The 15987-nt window shown below is 43.2% G+C and overlaps 1 protein-coding gene across 3 annotated transcripts in view; it reads right to left on the bottom strand.

The window, feature by feature from the left end:
• Window positions 1–698: 698 nt before the first annotated feature.
• Window positions 699–15987, bottom strand: part of LOC121315449 (ankyrin repeat domain-containing protein 6-like) — a 40059-nt gene continuing 24770 nt past the window's right edge. For 2 of the 3 annotated variants that reach the window (XM_041249554.1, XM_041249553.1), the window contains exons 3-16: window positions 15793–15891; window positions 11353–11451; window positions 9173–9271; window positions 8117–8215; window positions 6916–7014; window positions 6355–6453; window positions 5937–6014; window positions 4885–4989; window positions 4057–4230; window positions 3779–3943; window positions 3282–3434; window positions 2618–2731; window positions 2235–2505; window positions 699–2068 (exon numbers count right to left, since the gene is read on the bottom strand). In XM_041249554.1, coding sequence (XP_041105488.1) covers window positions 1494–2068; window positions 2235–2505; window positions 2618–2731; window positions 3282–3434; window positions 3779–3943; window positions 4057–4230; window positions 4885–4989; window positions 5937–6014; window positions 6355–6453; window positions 6916–7014; window positions 8117–8215; window positions 9173–9271; window positions 11353–11451; window positions 15793–15891 — 2229 coding nt within the window. In that variant the 3' untranslated portion in view covers window positions 699–1493. The remainder of the gene's footprint in view (window positions 2069–2234; window positions 2506–2617; window positions 2732–3281; window positions 3435–3778; window positions 3944–4056; window positions 4231–4884; window positions 4990–5936; window positions 6015–6354; window positions 6454–6915; window positions 7015–8116; window positions 8216–9172; window positions 9272–11352; window positions 11452–15792; window positions 15892–15987) is intronic. The other variant, XM_041249555.1, reaches the window with a different exon arrangement.

The following is a 15987-nucleotide window of genomic DNA, read 5'->3' as shown; positions in this document are numbered from 1 at the left end:
AGTTTTAACTCCACACTAAGTCACAGAAATTTGTATATACGATCTAACACTACAAAAAAACTAAAAGATGTTCACGATGTGCCAGTACATTCGCCCTGTGGTTGACTGAAACACTGTCAAGAACTTTAACACTTTAGCCCAAAAAAGAGAGCTGTCTGGAACCATGTCTTGTCAGCCTCTACCTCAGTGTTTCCCAATCCTGGTCCTGAGGACACACTTTGTCTTATGGATTTCATTCCAACTGAGATCCATTACTTAACTTAACCCCTAATTTAACTATTAATTTGCTTAATTGGACCTTTATAATTGTTTTCAGCTTTTAAACAGTTTCAGATTTCAAGTTAATTATACAATTGTATAAGTTAATCAGCAACTTTTTAGGAACTGAGAACAATTAAAGAGGTCTAATTAAGTGCTATGTTATTGTGCTATGAAGTTAGGTTCTCTGGCTGGCGTGTTCGGTGCTGAAACGCCTTACAGTAACGAGTGACGAATATAGTGTGACAAACTTATGGAAAGCTGGAACATAGTTTTTCCAGTTCCGTTTTGCCTCAAACGGCAAACAAACTCAAATTACGGTCTCACTGTGATGCTTTGAGCAAAAACATGACTTAGAAACATGTGGGGCTGTTCATGTTGTCTGTCATTAACTGGTAAACAGTGGGTTCCTACCAGGGTCCTATCAATTTCTGTTTCTCAATTCCAATTAATTTTTTAAAACCGCCTCAGACTTTCTATTTTAGAGACACAATGATTGTTCATCTGCTCTTCAGTTTGTGTTTTTCAATGGGTTTAGGCAATGTTATGTTATGCTTGGTATGTTAAAAGTGTTCAAGTTTTTGAATAGCACTGTATAAAAACTATTGAAAAAAAACAAAACAAAAAAACACACGTTGGTTGCCAGTAAAACAAATATTTATATAAAAACCTTATCAAACCTTTTGTGCATTTATTCCTGTTAGTAGAAGGTGTTTAAAACCTTGTTTTTAAAAAAGCTCATCTATAAAAACACAACAACGTTGTCTATCAGTTGTCTATGTCAACAACCAACATTAAATTGTTAAAAAAATACAATAATTGAATGTAAACCAATGTATTCTTTCTGGGTTCATATTATTTTAGTTTGTTGCATATTTTAGATTAACAAATTGTTTCCGGCTGCCCATTTAGACTGAATGTTGAATCCAGCGCCACCTGAGATCCATTAACCAGTAATGAAACCTGCAGTCTCCTAACAATCATACACCACTGCTTGGTATCTACTCACTGCATTATCCATAGATTAGTCTGCACTCTAGAAAGCAGATTTTATTGACTGTGTTGCATCTTTACATTCTCCAAAGCAGCCAACACATTTTTTCATCATGGGCTAGTAATGTAAACTTTTGGAATATATTACAATTTTTTTCTTTCCAAATAGGACAATTAATTCCTATACTGTAATTGTGTTTTTGTGGAACGGACTAGTCATGCACACGCCCCCTGTCCCTCTGCTAGCTCTCCTTGTGCATGTTAGTCCGTAACATTTGGAGCTCCTCCTCCAGACAGAGGACTCGCTCCTGTAGAGCTGCTCTGTCCTGCTGGGCTTTCTGCTCACACTGGGAGCGAGCCTCCTCGATCTTCCGCTCGTACCACTTCTCCATCTGCATGGCGACGGCCTCAAAGAAGTACTGTGTGATCTCCAGAGCGTGCAGGGTGTCCCGCTCCTGCTGGGGGGCAGGGAGTTCTGGAGGCCTGGCCTGGCTTTGCTTGGGCTTGGGAAGGTCGATCCTTCCTTGGGAGTGTTTCCTCGGATGTCTCCCCCCGTCTTGCCCCTGTCTGCTGCTGCGACGCTCAGTAGGCGGAGACAGGCTGCTCGTTCCTGCGCAGAAGCTCTCTGAAGCCTTTATCTGCACTTGTCTGGGTTGAGAAGCTGGGGTCTTTGTCTCTTGCAGTTCCGTTTGTGTCCAGCTGGAGACAGCAGAGGCAAATGTCCGCTCTTTGGGCCGAACGACTCTGGGAGAAGTAGCTGTAGGCGTGCTTGAAACGGGTGTGGGGAACTCCATCAGCAGGGGCTGCTGTTTCACATCTGTACCAACAAGATTTGGAGGCAAGTCAATAACAGTGTGGAGATATACACCACACACACAGACACACAGTTAATAACAATGCATTTCTATATTTGGCTTTCTACTTAATGGAATTCTCATTGATAGCGGTAACCATGGTGTTCTCTTTCTGGAAGGATACAATACCTGGTGGGCTGTCTTGCTGAACCACAAAGTACTGTTTCCCTGAGCCCTCATTGGCCAGGCTGTGCTGCTGGGCCTCTCCAGATGGGAGGGAGGCAGCCCTACTGAGGCCGTTGTCCCAAGAGCTCAGGTCACTCTCGGTGGTGTGGCTCTCAGTAAGGGCCTCAAAAGCAGAGGACTTGGGTTTTGAATTTGTGGAATCTCCAGAAAGTCGCACCTCAATGTTCTGGATCTTAGACAGACACCAGTTTTTCAAATCATTGACCACAGACACCTGCAAAAGAAAACAAATCAAATCGAAGTGCTGCATGCAACTCGGCCAATTTTTTGTTTCAGTTGAAGTTTTGTGTAGATTGCTGGCTCTTAAAGTGAGTGTGCTTTGTCACCTGTTTCTTTTCCCCTTCCAGCTTCTCCAGCACAGCCCGCTGGTCAATGCGATGGAGACACTCTGTTCTTTCTGCAGATATTCTTTCCAAGGTCATCTTATCCATTACCTTTAACTGTTGAGAAGGTGAAATGTATACAAATGAAAAGGCTTTAATTGAAGAGTAACACATTATTTTGGGAATCCAGATTCACTGAAAAATCAGACTGGCTTTCAATGAATGATTACCCTAACAATTCTAATTTGAATTAAAGAACAATGATTTCAGATACTCTGTTGGAGTTGGCATTTGTTGCCAATTATTTTACCCTCGATTTTCTCCCCAATTTAGAATGTCCAATTATTTTTTCTACACACAGCTCAGGAGAACAATCAAGTCAGCTTCCTCTCTACACCCAGGAACTCGAGTGAATGTCAGAGAGGTAGCAACCTCTGGAGGACAAAGGCTAGCCTGGCCAACCTAGACCTTCCGCACCTGGGCAGCGCTCGGCCATTTGTGTCCCCCAATTGTGCTCCTGTCCGTGTCGGCAGTGTAATAGCCTGGATCCGAACCACCAATCTCCAGGCTATAGGGTGCATCCTGCACTCCACTCACTCAAGAGCCCCCACTTAACTATTTTAACTCAACCATGGGTTTAAGAATCCAGAAGTAATGGTGTTTGTACCTGCAGTTTGTTCTTGTGATCTAGCTGCCCCAGTTTGCTGTTCATGTGTTGCTGGACAGTCTGAATCTCAGACTTTAACTCTTCTTTGGTGGCTTCCAGCTGGTTTTCCAGTTTATTAATTAGAGGTTCGCAGCGACAGCCGTTTATTGGGGCCTGAGGAAAGAAGTAGTCGGAAACGCTAATGGTCAATTACCATTGTTTGAATGGTTTAGTTACTGCTCTGTGGCACGGCAGTAGTCTAATGTGGTTACCCAAGAGAGTGATCTAGGTTTTCCTTTGTAATTATTAATCAGCAGGTCCTATCATACGATCTTGATAAATACATTCAAGTCTGACAGCTGTTTAGAACAGTGTCATGAATTTCAAACATACAAACATGCCTTATGTGTGCACTACAATTTGATCATATGTCAAATACAATTTATAATGTAATTTGAATGTTGTTGTTTTGTGCGCGAAAAGATATACATACAATGATGCAGTCGGGCTGGTCTTACCTGCATGATCTTCCCATCCTTCCCCCTGTACAGTGTGTAAAGCTGGTAAGCCTTATAACTGTGAGGGGGCTGCAGGGAGGGGCCATTCCGTTTGTTTCTCTTCCTCTGATTGGTCTCACGGTGTTGGGTGTCATTCCTGGGGGTGGGCTCTGACAATGCAGAGGGCTGCGGGCAAGCGAATGAGCTTCATGTTATTATTTGAGCTGCAGTGCTGCAGATCTAGGATGAATGCCCCATTCCTGAACTGCGCCCTGTTGTCTGGATTGAAGAACACTTACAAGCTGCACTTGGTTGTTATTCTCTGTGTTTTTAGGAAGTCCCTTCTCCTTCTGCTTTTTTTTTTTATCCTTCTTTGTTCGGGGCTCAGGTGTGGTGGAGCGGGGCTTGTTCTTGCGGTCTCCTCTTCTGCATGGCGGGTGGTCACTGCTGTGGGTGTCACCTGCCACACTCCCCTGATTGGACGAAGCAACATCCAATTAGGGACTCCCACTGTGCAACAGTAGCTATTCACTGGGATTTGGTCACAAAACACCATGTAAAGAAGGCAGTTCATCCATAACTTTGAACGATAAATAAGAAAATATATATACAAATATAGAGTAATACAAAAAAGAAAATTTAGAGCAATATTGTATATGAGAAGTCTAAAAATGTCATCATATTGTGAAACTTGCCTAAATGTATAAAGTGGGATTTTATGTTATTTCCACTATGCAAAACTAAACTTGTGTTACATTTCCAAACATTCCATGGCATCATCACAAAAATAACTGATAAATACATACTTGCTTACAGATTACATTCTAAGAGTTAAATGAATAGTGCATTTATCTCTGCAATACCGCTCTCAAGTTCTTTAGCTCTTTAAAAGTTACTTTCAATATGACAGGGATGTGTATTCAGAACACAGCTTCATAAGCACTTGAGCCAACTGAACTGGTTTTACCTTCGTGGGTAACATTTTATCCCTGGTTTTACCTTCGTGGGTAACATTTTATCCCTGGTTTTACCTTCGTGGGTAACATTTTATCCCTGGTTTTACCTTCGTGGGTAACATTTTATCCCTGGTTTTACCTTTGTGGGTAACACTTTATCCCTGGTTTTACCTTCGTGGGTAACATCTCATCCCTGGGCACAGACTGCGCCCGACGCTCTTCTTTTAACTTGTCTCTTCTCTTCCTCACACTTCTGCCTCGGCTGAAGCTCTGGACCTGGTTCATGAACAAGGGGCCATGTTTAACATTAAAACTCAACTTAAATCCATCACAGCACATGAGTTTAGCTGATGGTTTATTACCCGAATAGTTCATTTTACTTACTGAACATCACATAATACTTGTATAGATCATTACTGTTTAAAATGTTTACAATTTGAAAGTCACATTAATTACCGTATGTTGAAATAGCTGTGCCATCAAGCTTGGTTTATGTACTGTAATATAAAGGCACCTTGGTTATAACCATTTTTTAAGTGTGTTTTTGGACAGTGATATTGTTCATTAATGTGGAACATGCAGGGCATGCTTTTAGATGTTGACTTCTTTTAAATCAGTTAATAGTAAATCTATGCAACACATGAGTCATACTGTAAATACCTAGTTCCTATGCACCCAGTTCACATGATCTTTTTTTCATTTCAAAGATTAGGACTGACTATGGCAGGTGGTCCTTTAGTATGAAGATTACAGTTTCTATAATGCTGTTAGTGTACCCATAAACAAGAAATAATAGACATGATGTACTGCCCTTTTAACACACTGGGGAGAATGCTCTGTGTTACTTCAAAACCAAAGTGAATGGACCATTCTTCTGGTCAGAGTCTCAACAGGATAAGATAACCACAAAGTATTGTATGCAGCTAACAAGACATTGCCTTACATATATTTTTCGTATGCGATCATTGAACCACAAAGCTTTTAAAATTGATCCGAGTGATATTCTGGCCCACAAACAGAACCAAAATCCTTTGGGCAGCACCTAAGCCTTTAAAATGTAATTTAATTTGCTGTAGTGTTCCAAAGATCAAAACCTAGTGTATAAGCTAGAGAAAGAGAACAGAAGCCTATTTGAGTTTACAGCAGTTTTTTTTTATGTCGCTGAGAAATGTGTTTAATTTGCTCATTTTATGGTCTGTTCCTGATGAAGCTGAAGTTCTTACCTGCGGAGCTTTAGTGAGGAGCAAGGCCACTTCAGGTCTGTTCTGTTCTCTGGCCAGATCCAGGGGAGTCAGACCTGCCTGCGTGCATTAGAACATCATTACCAGCAGGGGGGGTGCGCCTGCTTCACAACAGGGCCCTACTGAACACTTCGATGCTTTAATACATGGGCATGGAGACTCACATGCATCTCAAAAACAATCTTAGTAACATGGCTGAGACCAGAAACTACCCCCACCCACCCACTGACAGCGAAACACACAATGCAGTAATACTTTGTGTTGTTATAGAAATAGAATTGCAATACAGCTCTTCTCTAAATGGCTAATCATTTCAGCTGTGTTCCTTTAGTACAGTAAACATCGCTGTCACAAGACATTTGTGATCATCATTAGAAGATGCTAGGTGTTTATAGCTTACATTGTTTAAAGTGGTTGAATCTGTCCCTGCTTCCAGTAGAAGCCTTGCTGTTTTCTTGTGGTTTAGAGATGCAGCAATATGGAGCGGTGTGTCCCCTGCCTGAAACACATTTATAAAGCATTACAACCAAGTCACTCTCTGCAGTCCCTTGAGGGCAAACACATTTTATCAACAAGAGAAGAGTGAAACGCAGGGGATTCCGTGACATTTTCACTCCCATCGCAGCTCTATACGTATATGCAGCTGTATGGACTTACCTTGGGAAGTGAAGACAACTTGAAACACTTAAAGAACTTGGCTAATTTCTTCAAATCATTATCCCTGGTAAAGTAATGCAAACTTCCTACTAAGTTGAAATACTGAGTGTTGGTCCGATTGATTGTGTGCGTACAGAAGAGGGTGGCGATCCCTTTGATTTTTTGCGCTCTACAAACCATGTCATAAACTATTATTTTTATTCTGACAGTAATGGAGGCGAAATAAGATGTTACTAGTGGGGGGAAAGGCATGATGAAGAGAAACTCAAAGTATAAAAAACATGTGATCTTCACATGCACTGACCTGATTTTTGTCACTAACAGAACAAAAAGCACCGAGGAGTATTGTAATTATGGCCACATGATTGTAGCGGGCGGCAACATGCAAACATGTCTCACCCACCTGAAACAAATGGACAAAAGAAACATGAATGCAATACAGGAAAAACAGCGTAATAATCAAACCTTTACAAACACCACATTTAAACTATTCACAGTGCTTTTGGAGATCAAGCATGTGCTTGATGAAAATGTTATTTTTTTCATAGAAAGAAAAACCCTCCAGTTCCTATTGAAACAGGACACTTTCGTCATACAAAATTGTGACCATTTTTAGATGAGGTTTTCTGACAATATCTAATGAAGAAACATATGCAGATTTCTCAACAAGCATTTTTAACGTCAAGTATTGGTATACAGGCATATAAGCCTAGCCCCAGAAAACAAATGTATTTCTGTAGTATGCAAGTGATGCCTAAATAAATGCTTTCAGTCATGAGTAAGTAGTGCATATGCAGTTTCAAAAAATGTTTAGATGTTTACATTTGTGGAATGGTATCTATTATACACAGAGAAACAAAGAGAAAATGGCATTGTGAGACTGGACTCTACACCTGCACTGAAGATGCCGCCCTAATCATACCAGAGATGCATGTCTTAATAAGCTTTTAACTGAACATCAACATCTTTTTTTCTTGCTGTATCTTGTGTGCTGTGCCTTTGTTTTCTATAACTGCATTCTCTATCAGCAAAATTACATTCCTAGCAACAAGAAACTAAGGTGGTGCAAGTAATGAGTAACTCAAATCCACCCCACATCCCTGGTGAATAAACCAAACCAGATACAACTGAAAGCAACACACAATGGTTTAATGAGCAATACACTGGAAATAAATGATTTATCTATTGCACTCAACAAAGAACAAGATGGATGGGCACATTTAGACTGACATGCTGGTCTCACAAAACCCGGGTTGGTGTGTTTATCATGTTTAGTGTCACCTCAACAGCAAGTAAATACCGGTACTGTAAATCTGATTCCCCATGTGTACCTTCTGATCTTTTCCAAATAATATAAAACAATGGCTAAAACCACTCTGCATTTTATTTAATGTCACGTTTACATAGAATGTGGATTCCAAGTTCCATAAACCAGGCCAAGCTGCTAGACACACACACACGCCTGCTCACGCACGCACCCACACACACGCACCCCCTTAACTTACACTGTTCTTGGTGTCTGGCCTGGATCCGCCCAGAAGCAGCAGCCTGCAGCTCTGGGAATGGCCATTCTGACAGGCCAGGTGCAGAGCTGTGTTCCCAGCCTTACAGGAGATAAAGAGACATGAGAAACTGTAGGGCTCCCCCTCACTGAAGATGATTGTTCTTCTGACGCTCAATGCATGGTTTACTTTAGTATTGAGATATACTATGGTAATAGCATAGTTAAAGCATGAGCATACAAGGTACATCACAAATATGTAAAGTAAAACATGGTAAAAAAACATGGGATTTATGGTGTAGTAAACTGCTACACTGTTGTGCCAACTTAGCTTAGTAAATTTTATAAGGGACTATAAGCAGTGCCTGTTTAGACTGTCACAAGCCTTCTTGTTAATGACTAACCCCTAAAGTTTACAGCAGAATGTTTCTACAAGGCATCTGTGGCAGTGTGCTCCGCCCTTGTGTGTATTTTGTGTTCTATGTTGTGTGTGGTGTGTTAATGTTGGTATACGTATTGGTGCACAGGACTCTGTGTAGCACAAGTGATTTATATATAGTTGTATTTAGGCACGGGGATTGCCCTTCACTTATGTGCATTTAAAGTATTTAATAGTATGTGAGCACAGGACTGCACAAATTAGTTCACGAGCTGGGATTCAAGTGAATGATTAATCAGTAATTGAATCCTGGCACAACAGTATATATAGATGCACGTTTCACTCACTCTGGGTTGGGTGTTCAGGGCAAAAGAACGGGAGAGAGAGGAGAATAAAATAAAAGGTAATAATAAATAACTGCTATGAATGCTGGGAGCACCAGCACCGTGCTTGTTTGTGTTTAGCGTTCGTGCTATTTGTTAGTGCCTGTTCGTTTTATTTGTCTCATTTCAAAACAAAAATATTCTGCAACATATTTCATTTGAGTTATTGTTTTTGTAATATGATGTATGCTTTGTATGCCAATTTAATAGCCAAGATTGAGACAATAGTTTACTTGCAAGGATGCTATTAGAAAAATAGAACATAAAAATCATGCATGTTTGAGATTGATATCTTTACCTTATTCTTTGCATGAATATTTGCCCCTGCCTTGACCAGCAGTTTGACAGACTGACTGAATCCATGCCAAGAAACTTCATGCAAAGCAGTGCTACCATCCTATAAAAACACAGGCAAGACTCTCAGTGATAAAGAGGGCTGGAGAACACATGGGCACAACACTGCAGTCTAGTGATAAAGAGGGCTGGAGAACACATGGGCACAACACCGCAGTCTAGTGATAAAGAGGGCTGGAGAACACATGGGCACAACACTGCACACCTCCAGAGACCGTACTTCTGCTCCAGAGCCAGGGGAGAGGCCAATGAAAAGCTGCTGTGAGCATGCCAGCAATCTACTGTGAGCATGCCAGTAATGAACTGTCTCAAATCAAGGTTTGTGATATCTTTTTTTAAGCAGCTTTAGCTTTCCGAACATTACCTACTGTATCCCCAGCATTACCAAGGAATAATAAGCATTATATGGAAAACAGGTTTAACAGGTAGGCAATTACTAATTACTAATACTAAAGTTGTTCCAAAAATAATTTCCATTCATAAGAATTATGTAATAAAGTGGATGACAGGATCAATAGCATAAACATGCAATGCATTCCATGAAATCAGCTGACTACACTATGTAACACAATTTTTGTTCCTGGATAGTAAGTGTTATTTCCTAATTGCTTATGCCTCAAAAGTATAGAAAATGGCTATTATTCCCCACAAACTTTGCTTTTGTAACCAGGACAGTGATATTTTGAAATGTACCTATTTCCAATGAGAAAACGGGAGAATTTGTGTCTTTTCGTTCACATAAAGTCAGAAAAAAACAACATATGAATCCAAATTAACATGTATTTATACTAAAATAATACAAAAATGACTACAAAAGATTTAGAAGTGAGTAGTTTTTCGAGATTTACGATTATACTGTAAATCACTTTCACGAATCAGCCCCCAAATGTAGTCCCCATCATGTTCTCGTTATACTGTCCTTGGTAGCGGCGTTCAAAGTCCAGTATATTCTGGTGGAAGCGCTCGCCTTGCTCCTCTGAGTACGCTCCCATGTTCTCCTTGAATTTATCAAGATGAGCGTCAAGGATATGGACTTTGAGGGACATCCTACAGCCCATTGTGCCGTAGTTCTTCACCAGAGTCTCAACCAGCTCCACATAGTTTTCGGCCTTGTGATTGCCCAGGAAGCCCCGAACCACTGCGACAAAGCTGTTCCAAGCCGCTTTCTCCTTACTAGTGAGCTTCTTGGGGAATTCATTGCACTCCAGGATCTTCTTTATCTGTGGTCTGACGAAGACACCAGCTTTGACCTTTGCCTCAGACAGCTTAGGGATGAAGTCTTGAAGGTACTTGAAGGCTGCCGACTCCTTATCTAGAGCTCTGACAAATTGTTTCATAAGGCCCAATTTGATGTGCAATGGTGGCATCAGCACCTTCCGGGGGTCCACCAGTGGCTCCCACTTGACGTTGTTCCTCCCCACAGAGAACTCGGTCCGCTGTGGCCAGTCCCGCCTGTGGTAGTGCGCTTTGGTGTCCCTGCTGTCCCAAAGGCAAAGATAGCAGGGAAACTTGGTAAAACCGCCTTGGAGACCCATCAGGAATGCCACCATTGCAGCCTCTTGATGCCATCTCAGAAGAATGCAGATATGTATCCAATTAGGCAGCTGGAACTAAACTGAACTGGTGGGCTTAAGGCCCCTGTATTTATATTACTATTTATATTACTGGAAAGTTCTAGAAAGTTCTAGAAGTTACTCCAAGTTTACTCAGCACTGAATCTATCTGGAACGTTCTGGAAAATAGGTAAATTTCAAAATATCACTGTCCTGGTCACAAAAGCAAAGTTTGTGGGGAATAATAGCCATTTTCTATACTTTTGAGGCATAAGCAATTAGGAAATAACACTTACTACCCAGTAACCAAAAAAAATAAAAAGTTTGTTACACGGTGCTATTAGGCACACAACCATTTATACAGTATAGTAAAGAATACTTACGCATACGCATAGACAGCATCTCTACAGAACTACACAATAAACACGAAGGAAAATGACCCACACAGACCGTCTATGCTAGTATAGTATATACTGTTCAATATTGTTTTATGAAATATTGTTGCTTCACCATGTAAGTGCCATAATCCAGTTATGCTCCAGCATCGCACTACAAGTCCTGGAAAGTTTACCTTGTCCTGTCGATCCACAGCACACCCCTCCTGGAGCAGAGCCGAGATGACATCAGTGTTCCCCACTACTGCTGCACGATGCAGGGCTGTCTGGTCACTCTGTCACAATGCAAAGAAACAGCACAGAAATGTACAGAGGCTGCTCTCTCAGCACTGCCCAACACTAGCTGTTGGGTTTCCTGGCTCAGATTCAGATCTATGCAGGCAAGGATGAAGAACATCAAAGAAATCCCCAGGAACAAACTGTGAAGTAATTACGAGCCATATTTGAATGACACTTATTAAAATAATGATGTCTTTATAAATGACATGCAGGATATTGATGGAACAGCTGTTGGTTTATTTGAGAACAGTCAAGGAAAGCTAAATTAATACCAAGATTTATTTTACTGAGAAGAAACATTTGAAAAAAACAACTGTGTGAAGTAAAAAATAAAAATAAACTTTAAAAAGATAAGGCATGGCTCAACAGTGCTTCAGGCGACTTCATTAAGAACAGCAAGTACTGGGCCGATTGCTGTTGTAAACAGCTTTCGATAAAATAATAAGGGTCTGTGTTTGCAGTCATTTATAACAGCGAGAGCGGGATGTAAAAGAAGACGAGATTAAGTGTTTTGTGCTTGAGATCTGGTTTGAAAGCCATAAGCAAGTGTTAGCCCCCAACATGCACATTTTCAGCAGCTCAACCGCACCAATGTATTAGTGGCAACTATTCAGGCACTGCCAAGCAACTACAGCCATGCAGCCATAGAAGAAGGTGCTGCAGGATCCCCCTGTGTGTTTCTAACCTCCGCCACTTCCTCAGATCTAGGTGAACTCCTAGCCTCGCTCCACAGTATTGTCTTAACACTCTCTTCCTGGTTTCTGCTGTCCATGGCAACTGTATCCTTGGCTACTCCTGTGGGACTGGACCTGGCTGTGTGAGTGCTCACTGACCAATCAGAGACTGCACTGGAGTTGTGGTAAATTTTGGGATTGGCTGGTGTAAAGGAAAACGTGTGCCATGGGGTCACACAGGCCAGAGAGCGGGCCTCTTCTGGCTGGTAGTCATAATAATCCCACTCTAGGCCACTGGAGGTCATTCTTCTACTAGATTTATTTTCTCTAAGAACATAAGAGATGTCTGCAGGAAAATCAGATGAGCATTGCATTAACAGGGCTGGAGCTTCCTATATAATTCCAGGACAGAGGCAGCAACCACAATGATAACAGAGTTTGTTTTCTTTCACCATGCTCTGCTGAAATATGGTAAAAAAGAATACCCAGGTATACAAAAGGAAACAAGCCTCCTCATGTCTTGAAGGTATGAATATGCAGAAAGCAGTTGAATAGGTAGTACTGTATAATCCCTGTGAATGAGTGGGAATAATGCATTTATCCTGCAAAACTACTTTTTCATATCCCTTTATTTTTTTAAATGTAAATTAAAGATAAATTAAACAATATACCAAATCAGCAAGCCTAAACTTACCCTCGACAACATCTACGTTTATTACAGATGGAAACAGTAAAAACTGTACACACTACGGACAGGTAGCTGTGGCGCGCCAAAGGCCTGTCTAAACACTGCATACAAAAAGCTAAATAACCAAAGACATTAAACATTTCCCTATGTTTCATCACAACGTAACATCACTGTTTGCTTTTAGTTGTTTCTTAATTTTTTTTAACAGGTAATCCTTACACTTGTGTACCACTCAAAGGATAAAGTGTTTCATCATGTACAGTCCTATTTCCTGTAGCACAGGAAGTCAATGGGGAGAGGAAACCAAAACTTCAAACCTATATTATCATTGCACTGAAAGTGCAAATAACATTAGAAAACGTAAAAGCCAGTGAATGGACAGGTAAGATTAAAAGTATCCCAGAACCCAAGAAACACGCTACTTTGCCTTTGCTGTATTGTCCATGCCACAGCATTTTTTTTAACCGGATAGTTTTTATAGGTAAATAAGCAAGGGGTTCACTTTTTTTCAACTTTTACTCAGCAACATTTGCCAGGAGAATTTTTTTGGATTCTGGATACGCTGCAGGAGGGAGTGTGATCTGGAGACGCTGCAGGAGGGAGTGTGATCTGGATACGCTGCAGGAGGGAGTGTGATCTGGAGACGCTGCAGGAGGGAGTGTGATCTGGATACACTGCAGGAGGGAGTGTGATCTGGATACACTGCAGGAGGGAGTGTGATCTGGAGACGCTGCAGGAGGGAGTGTGATCTGGAGACGCTGCAGGAGGGAGTGTGATCTGGAGACGCTGCAGGAGGGAGTGTGATCTGGAGACGCTGCAGGAGGGAGTGTGATCTGGAGACGCTGCAGGAGGGAGTGTGATCTGGACACACTGCAGGAGGGAGTGTGATCTGGACACGCTGCAGGAGGGAGTGTGATCTGGACACGCTGCAGGAGGGAGTGTGATCTGGACACGCTGCAGGAGGGAGTGTGATCTGGATACACTGCAGGAGGGAGTGTGATCTGGATACGCTGCAGGAGGGAGTGTGATCTGGATACACTGCAGGAGGGAGTGTGATCTGGATACACTGCAGGAGGGAGTGTGATCTGGACACGCTGCAGGAGGGAGTGTGATCTGGATACACTGCAGGAGGGAGTGTGATCTGGACACGCTGCAGGAGGGAGTGTGATCTGGAGACGCTGCAGGAGGGAGTGTGATCTGGAGACGCTGCAGGAGGGAGTGTGATCTGGAGACGCTGCAGGAGGGAGTGTGATCTGGAGACGCTGCAGGGGGGAGTGTGATCTGGAGACGCTGCAGGGGGGAGTGTGATCTGGAGACGCTGCAGGAGGGAGTGTGATCTGGAGACGCTGCAGGAGGGAGTGTGATCTGGAGACGCTGCAGGAGGGAGTGTGATCTGGAGACGCTGCAGGAGGGAGTGTGATCTGGAGACGCTGCAGGAGGGAGTGTGATCTGGAGACGCTGCAGGAGGGAGTGTGATCTGGAGACGCTGCAGGAGGGAGTGTGATCTGGAGACGCTGCAGGAGGGAGTGTGATCTGGAGACGCTGCAGGAGGGAGTGTGATCTGGAGACGCTGCAGGAGGGAGTGTGATCTGGAGACGCTGCAGGAGGGAGTGTGATCTGGAGACGCTGCAGGAGGGAGTGTGATCTGGAGACGCTGCAGGAGGGAGTGTGATCTGGATACATTGCAGGAGGGAGTGTGATCTGGATACACTGCAGGAGGGAGTGTGATCTGGAAACACTGCAGGAGGGAGTGTGATCTGGAAACACTGCAGGAGGGAGTGTGATCTGGATACATTGCAGGAGGGAGTGTGATCTGGAGACGCTGCAGGAGGGAGTGTGATCTGGAGACGCTGCAGGAGGGAGTGTGATCTGGAGACGCTGCAGGAGGGAGTGTGATCTGGAGACGCTGCAGGAGGGAGTGTGATCTGGAGACGCTGCAGGAGGGAGTGTGATCTGGAGACGCTGCAGGAGGGAGTGTGATCTGGATACATTGCAGGAGGGAGTGTGATCTGGAGACATTGCAGGAGGGAGTGTGATCTGGATACGCTGCAGGAGGGAGTGTGATCTGGATACGCTGCAGGAGGGAGTGTGATCTGGACACACTGCAGGAGGGAGTGTGATCTGGACACGCTGCAGGAGGGAGTGTGATCTGGATACGCTGCAGGAGGGAGTGTGATCTGGATACATTGCAGGAGGGAGTGTGATCTGGACACACTGCAGGAGGGAGTGTGATCTGGAAACACTGCAGGAGGGAGTGTGATCTGGAAACACTGCAGGAGGGAGTGTGATCTGGAGACGCTGCAGGAGGGAGTGTGATCTGGAGACGCTGCAGGAGGGAGTGTGATCTGGAGACGCTGCAGGAGGGAGTGTGATCTGGAACGCTGCACACTGCAGGAGGGAGTGTGATCTGGAACACTGCAGGAGGGAGTGTGATCTGGACACGCTGCAGGAGGGAGTGTGATCTGGAGACACTGCAGGAGGGAGTGTGATCTGGACACGCTGCAGGAGGGAGTGTGATCTGGACACGCTGCAGGAGGGAGTGTGATCTGGACACGCTGCAGGAGGGAGTGTGATCTGGACACGCTGCAGGAGGGAGTGTGATCTGGATACATTGCAGGAGGGAGTGTGATCTGGACACGCTGCAGGAGGGAGTGTAAAGGTAACGTAATGTGCTTCTTGTAAAACATTGCAGGCTGTAGTTCTGTAACACTTTAAATGGAAATATCTTGTCACCACTTTAACATAACGTTGACACTGTTAATGTTCACATCCCTTGCTTATTGTTTAATAATTATTATTATTAATTATTGTTTATTGCCATACAAAAGAAGATTGTTTAACTATAGTATAATGGCTCATTACATACTGTACAAAATTTCCCTTGTATGATAAGAGGGATGTTAATAAGACTGCAGATGAAGGCTGGCAGCTGTAAGAGAGAACACAGCAGCAGGCTGTAATCAAGAGGCACTCACATCATCCTGGATGTCCAGATCACAGCCTGCCTTCAGGAGAATGCGCACCACTTCGATGTGGCCCTTGTAGGCAGCCAGGTGCAGCGGGGTACGTCCGTACTGTTTAGAGGAAATGCAAATGAGATGGAAGCCTGCTTTTAATACAGCAACACTTACATAGCGCCTTTCAAGACCGGGTCCACTCAAAGCGCTGAA

Source organism: Polyodon spathula, chromosome 5 (assembly GCF_017654505.1).
Source record: "Polyodon spathula isolate WHYD16114869_AA chromosome 5, ASM1765450v1, whole genome shotgun sequence".
NCBI classification, from domain to species: Eukaryota; Metazoa; Chordata; class Actinopteri; order Acipenseriformes; family Polyodontidae; genus Polyodon; species Polyodon spathula.
The sequence above is the reverse complement of the archived record's forward strand: the minus strand, read 5'-3'. Positions and strand labels throughout refer to the sequence as shown.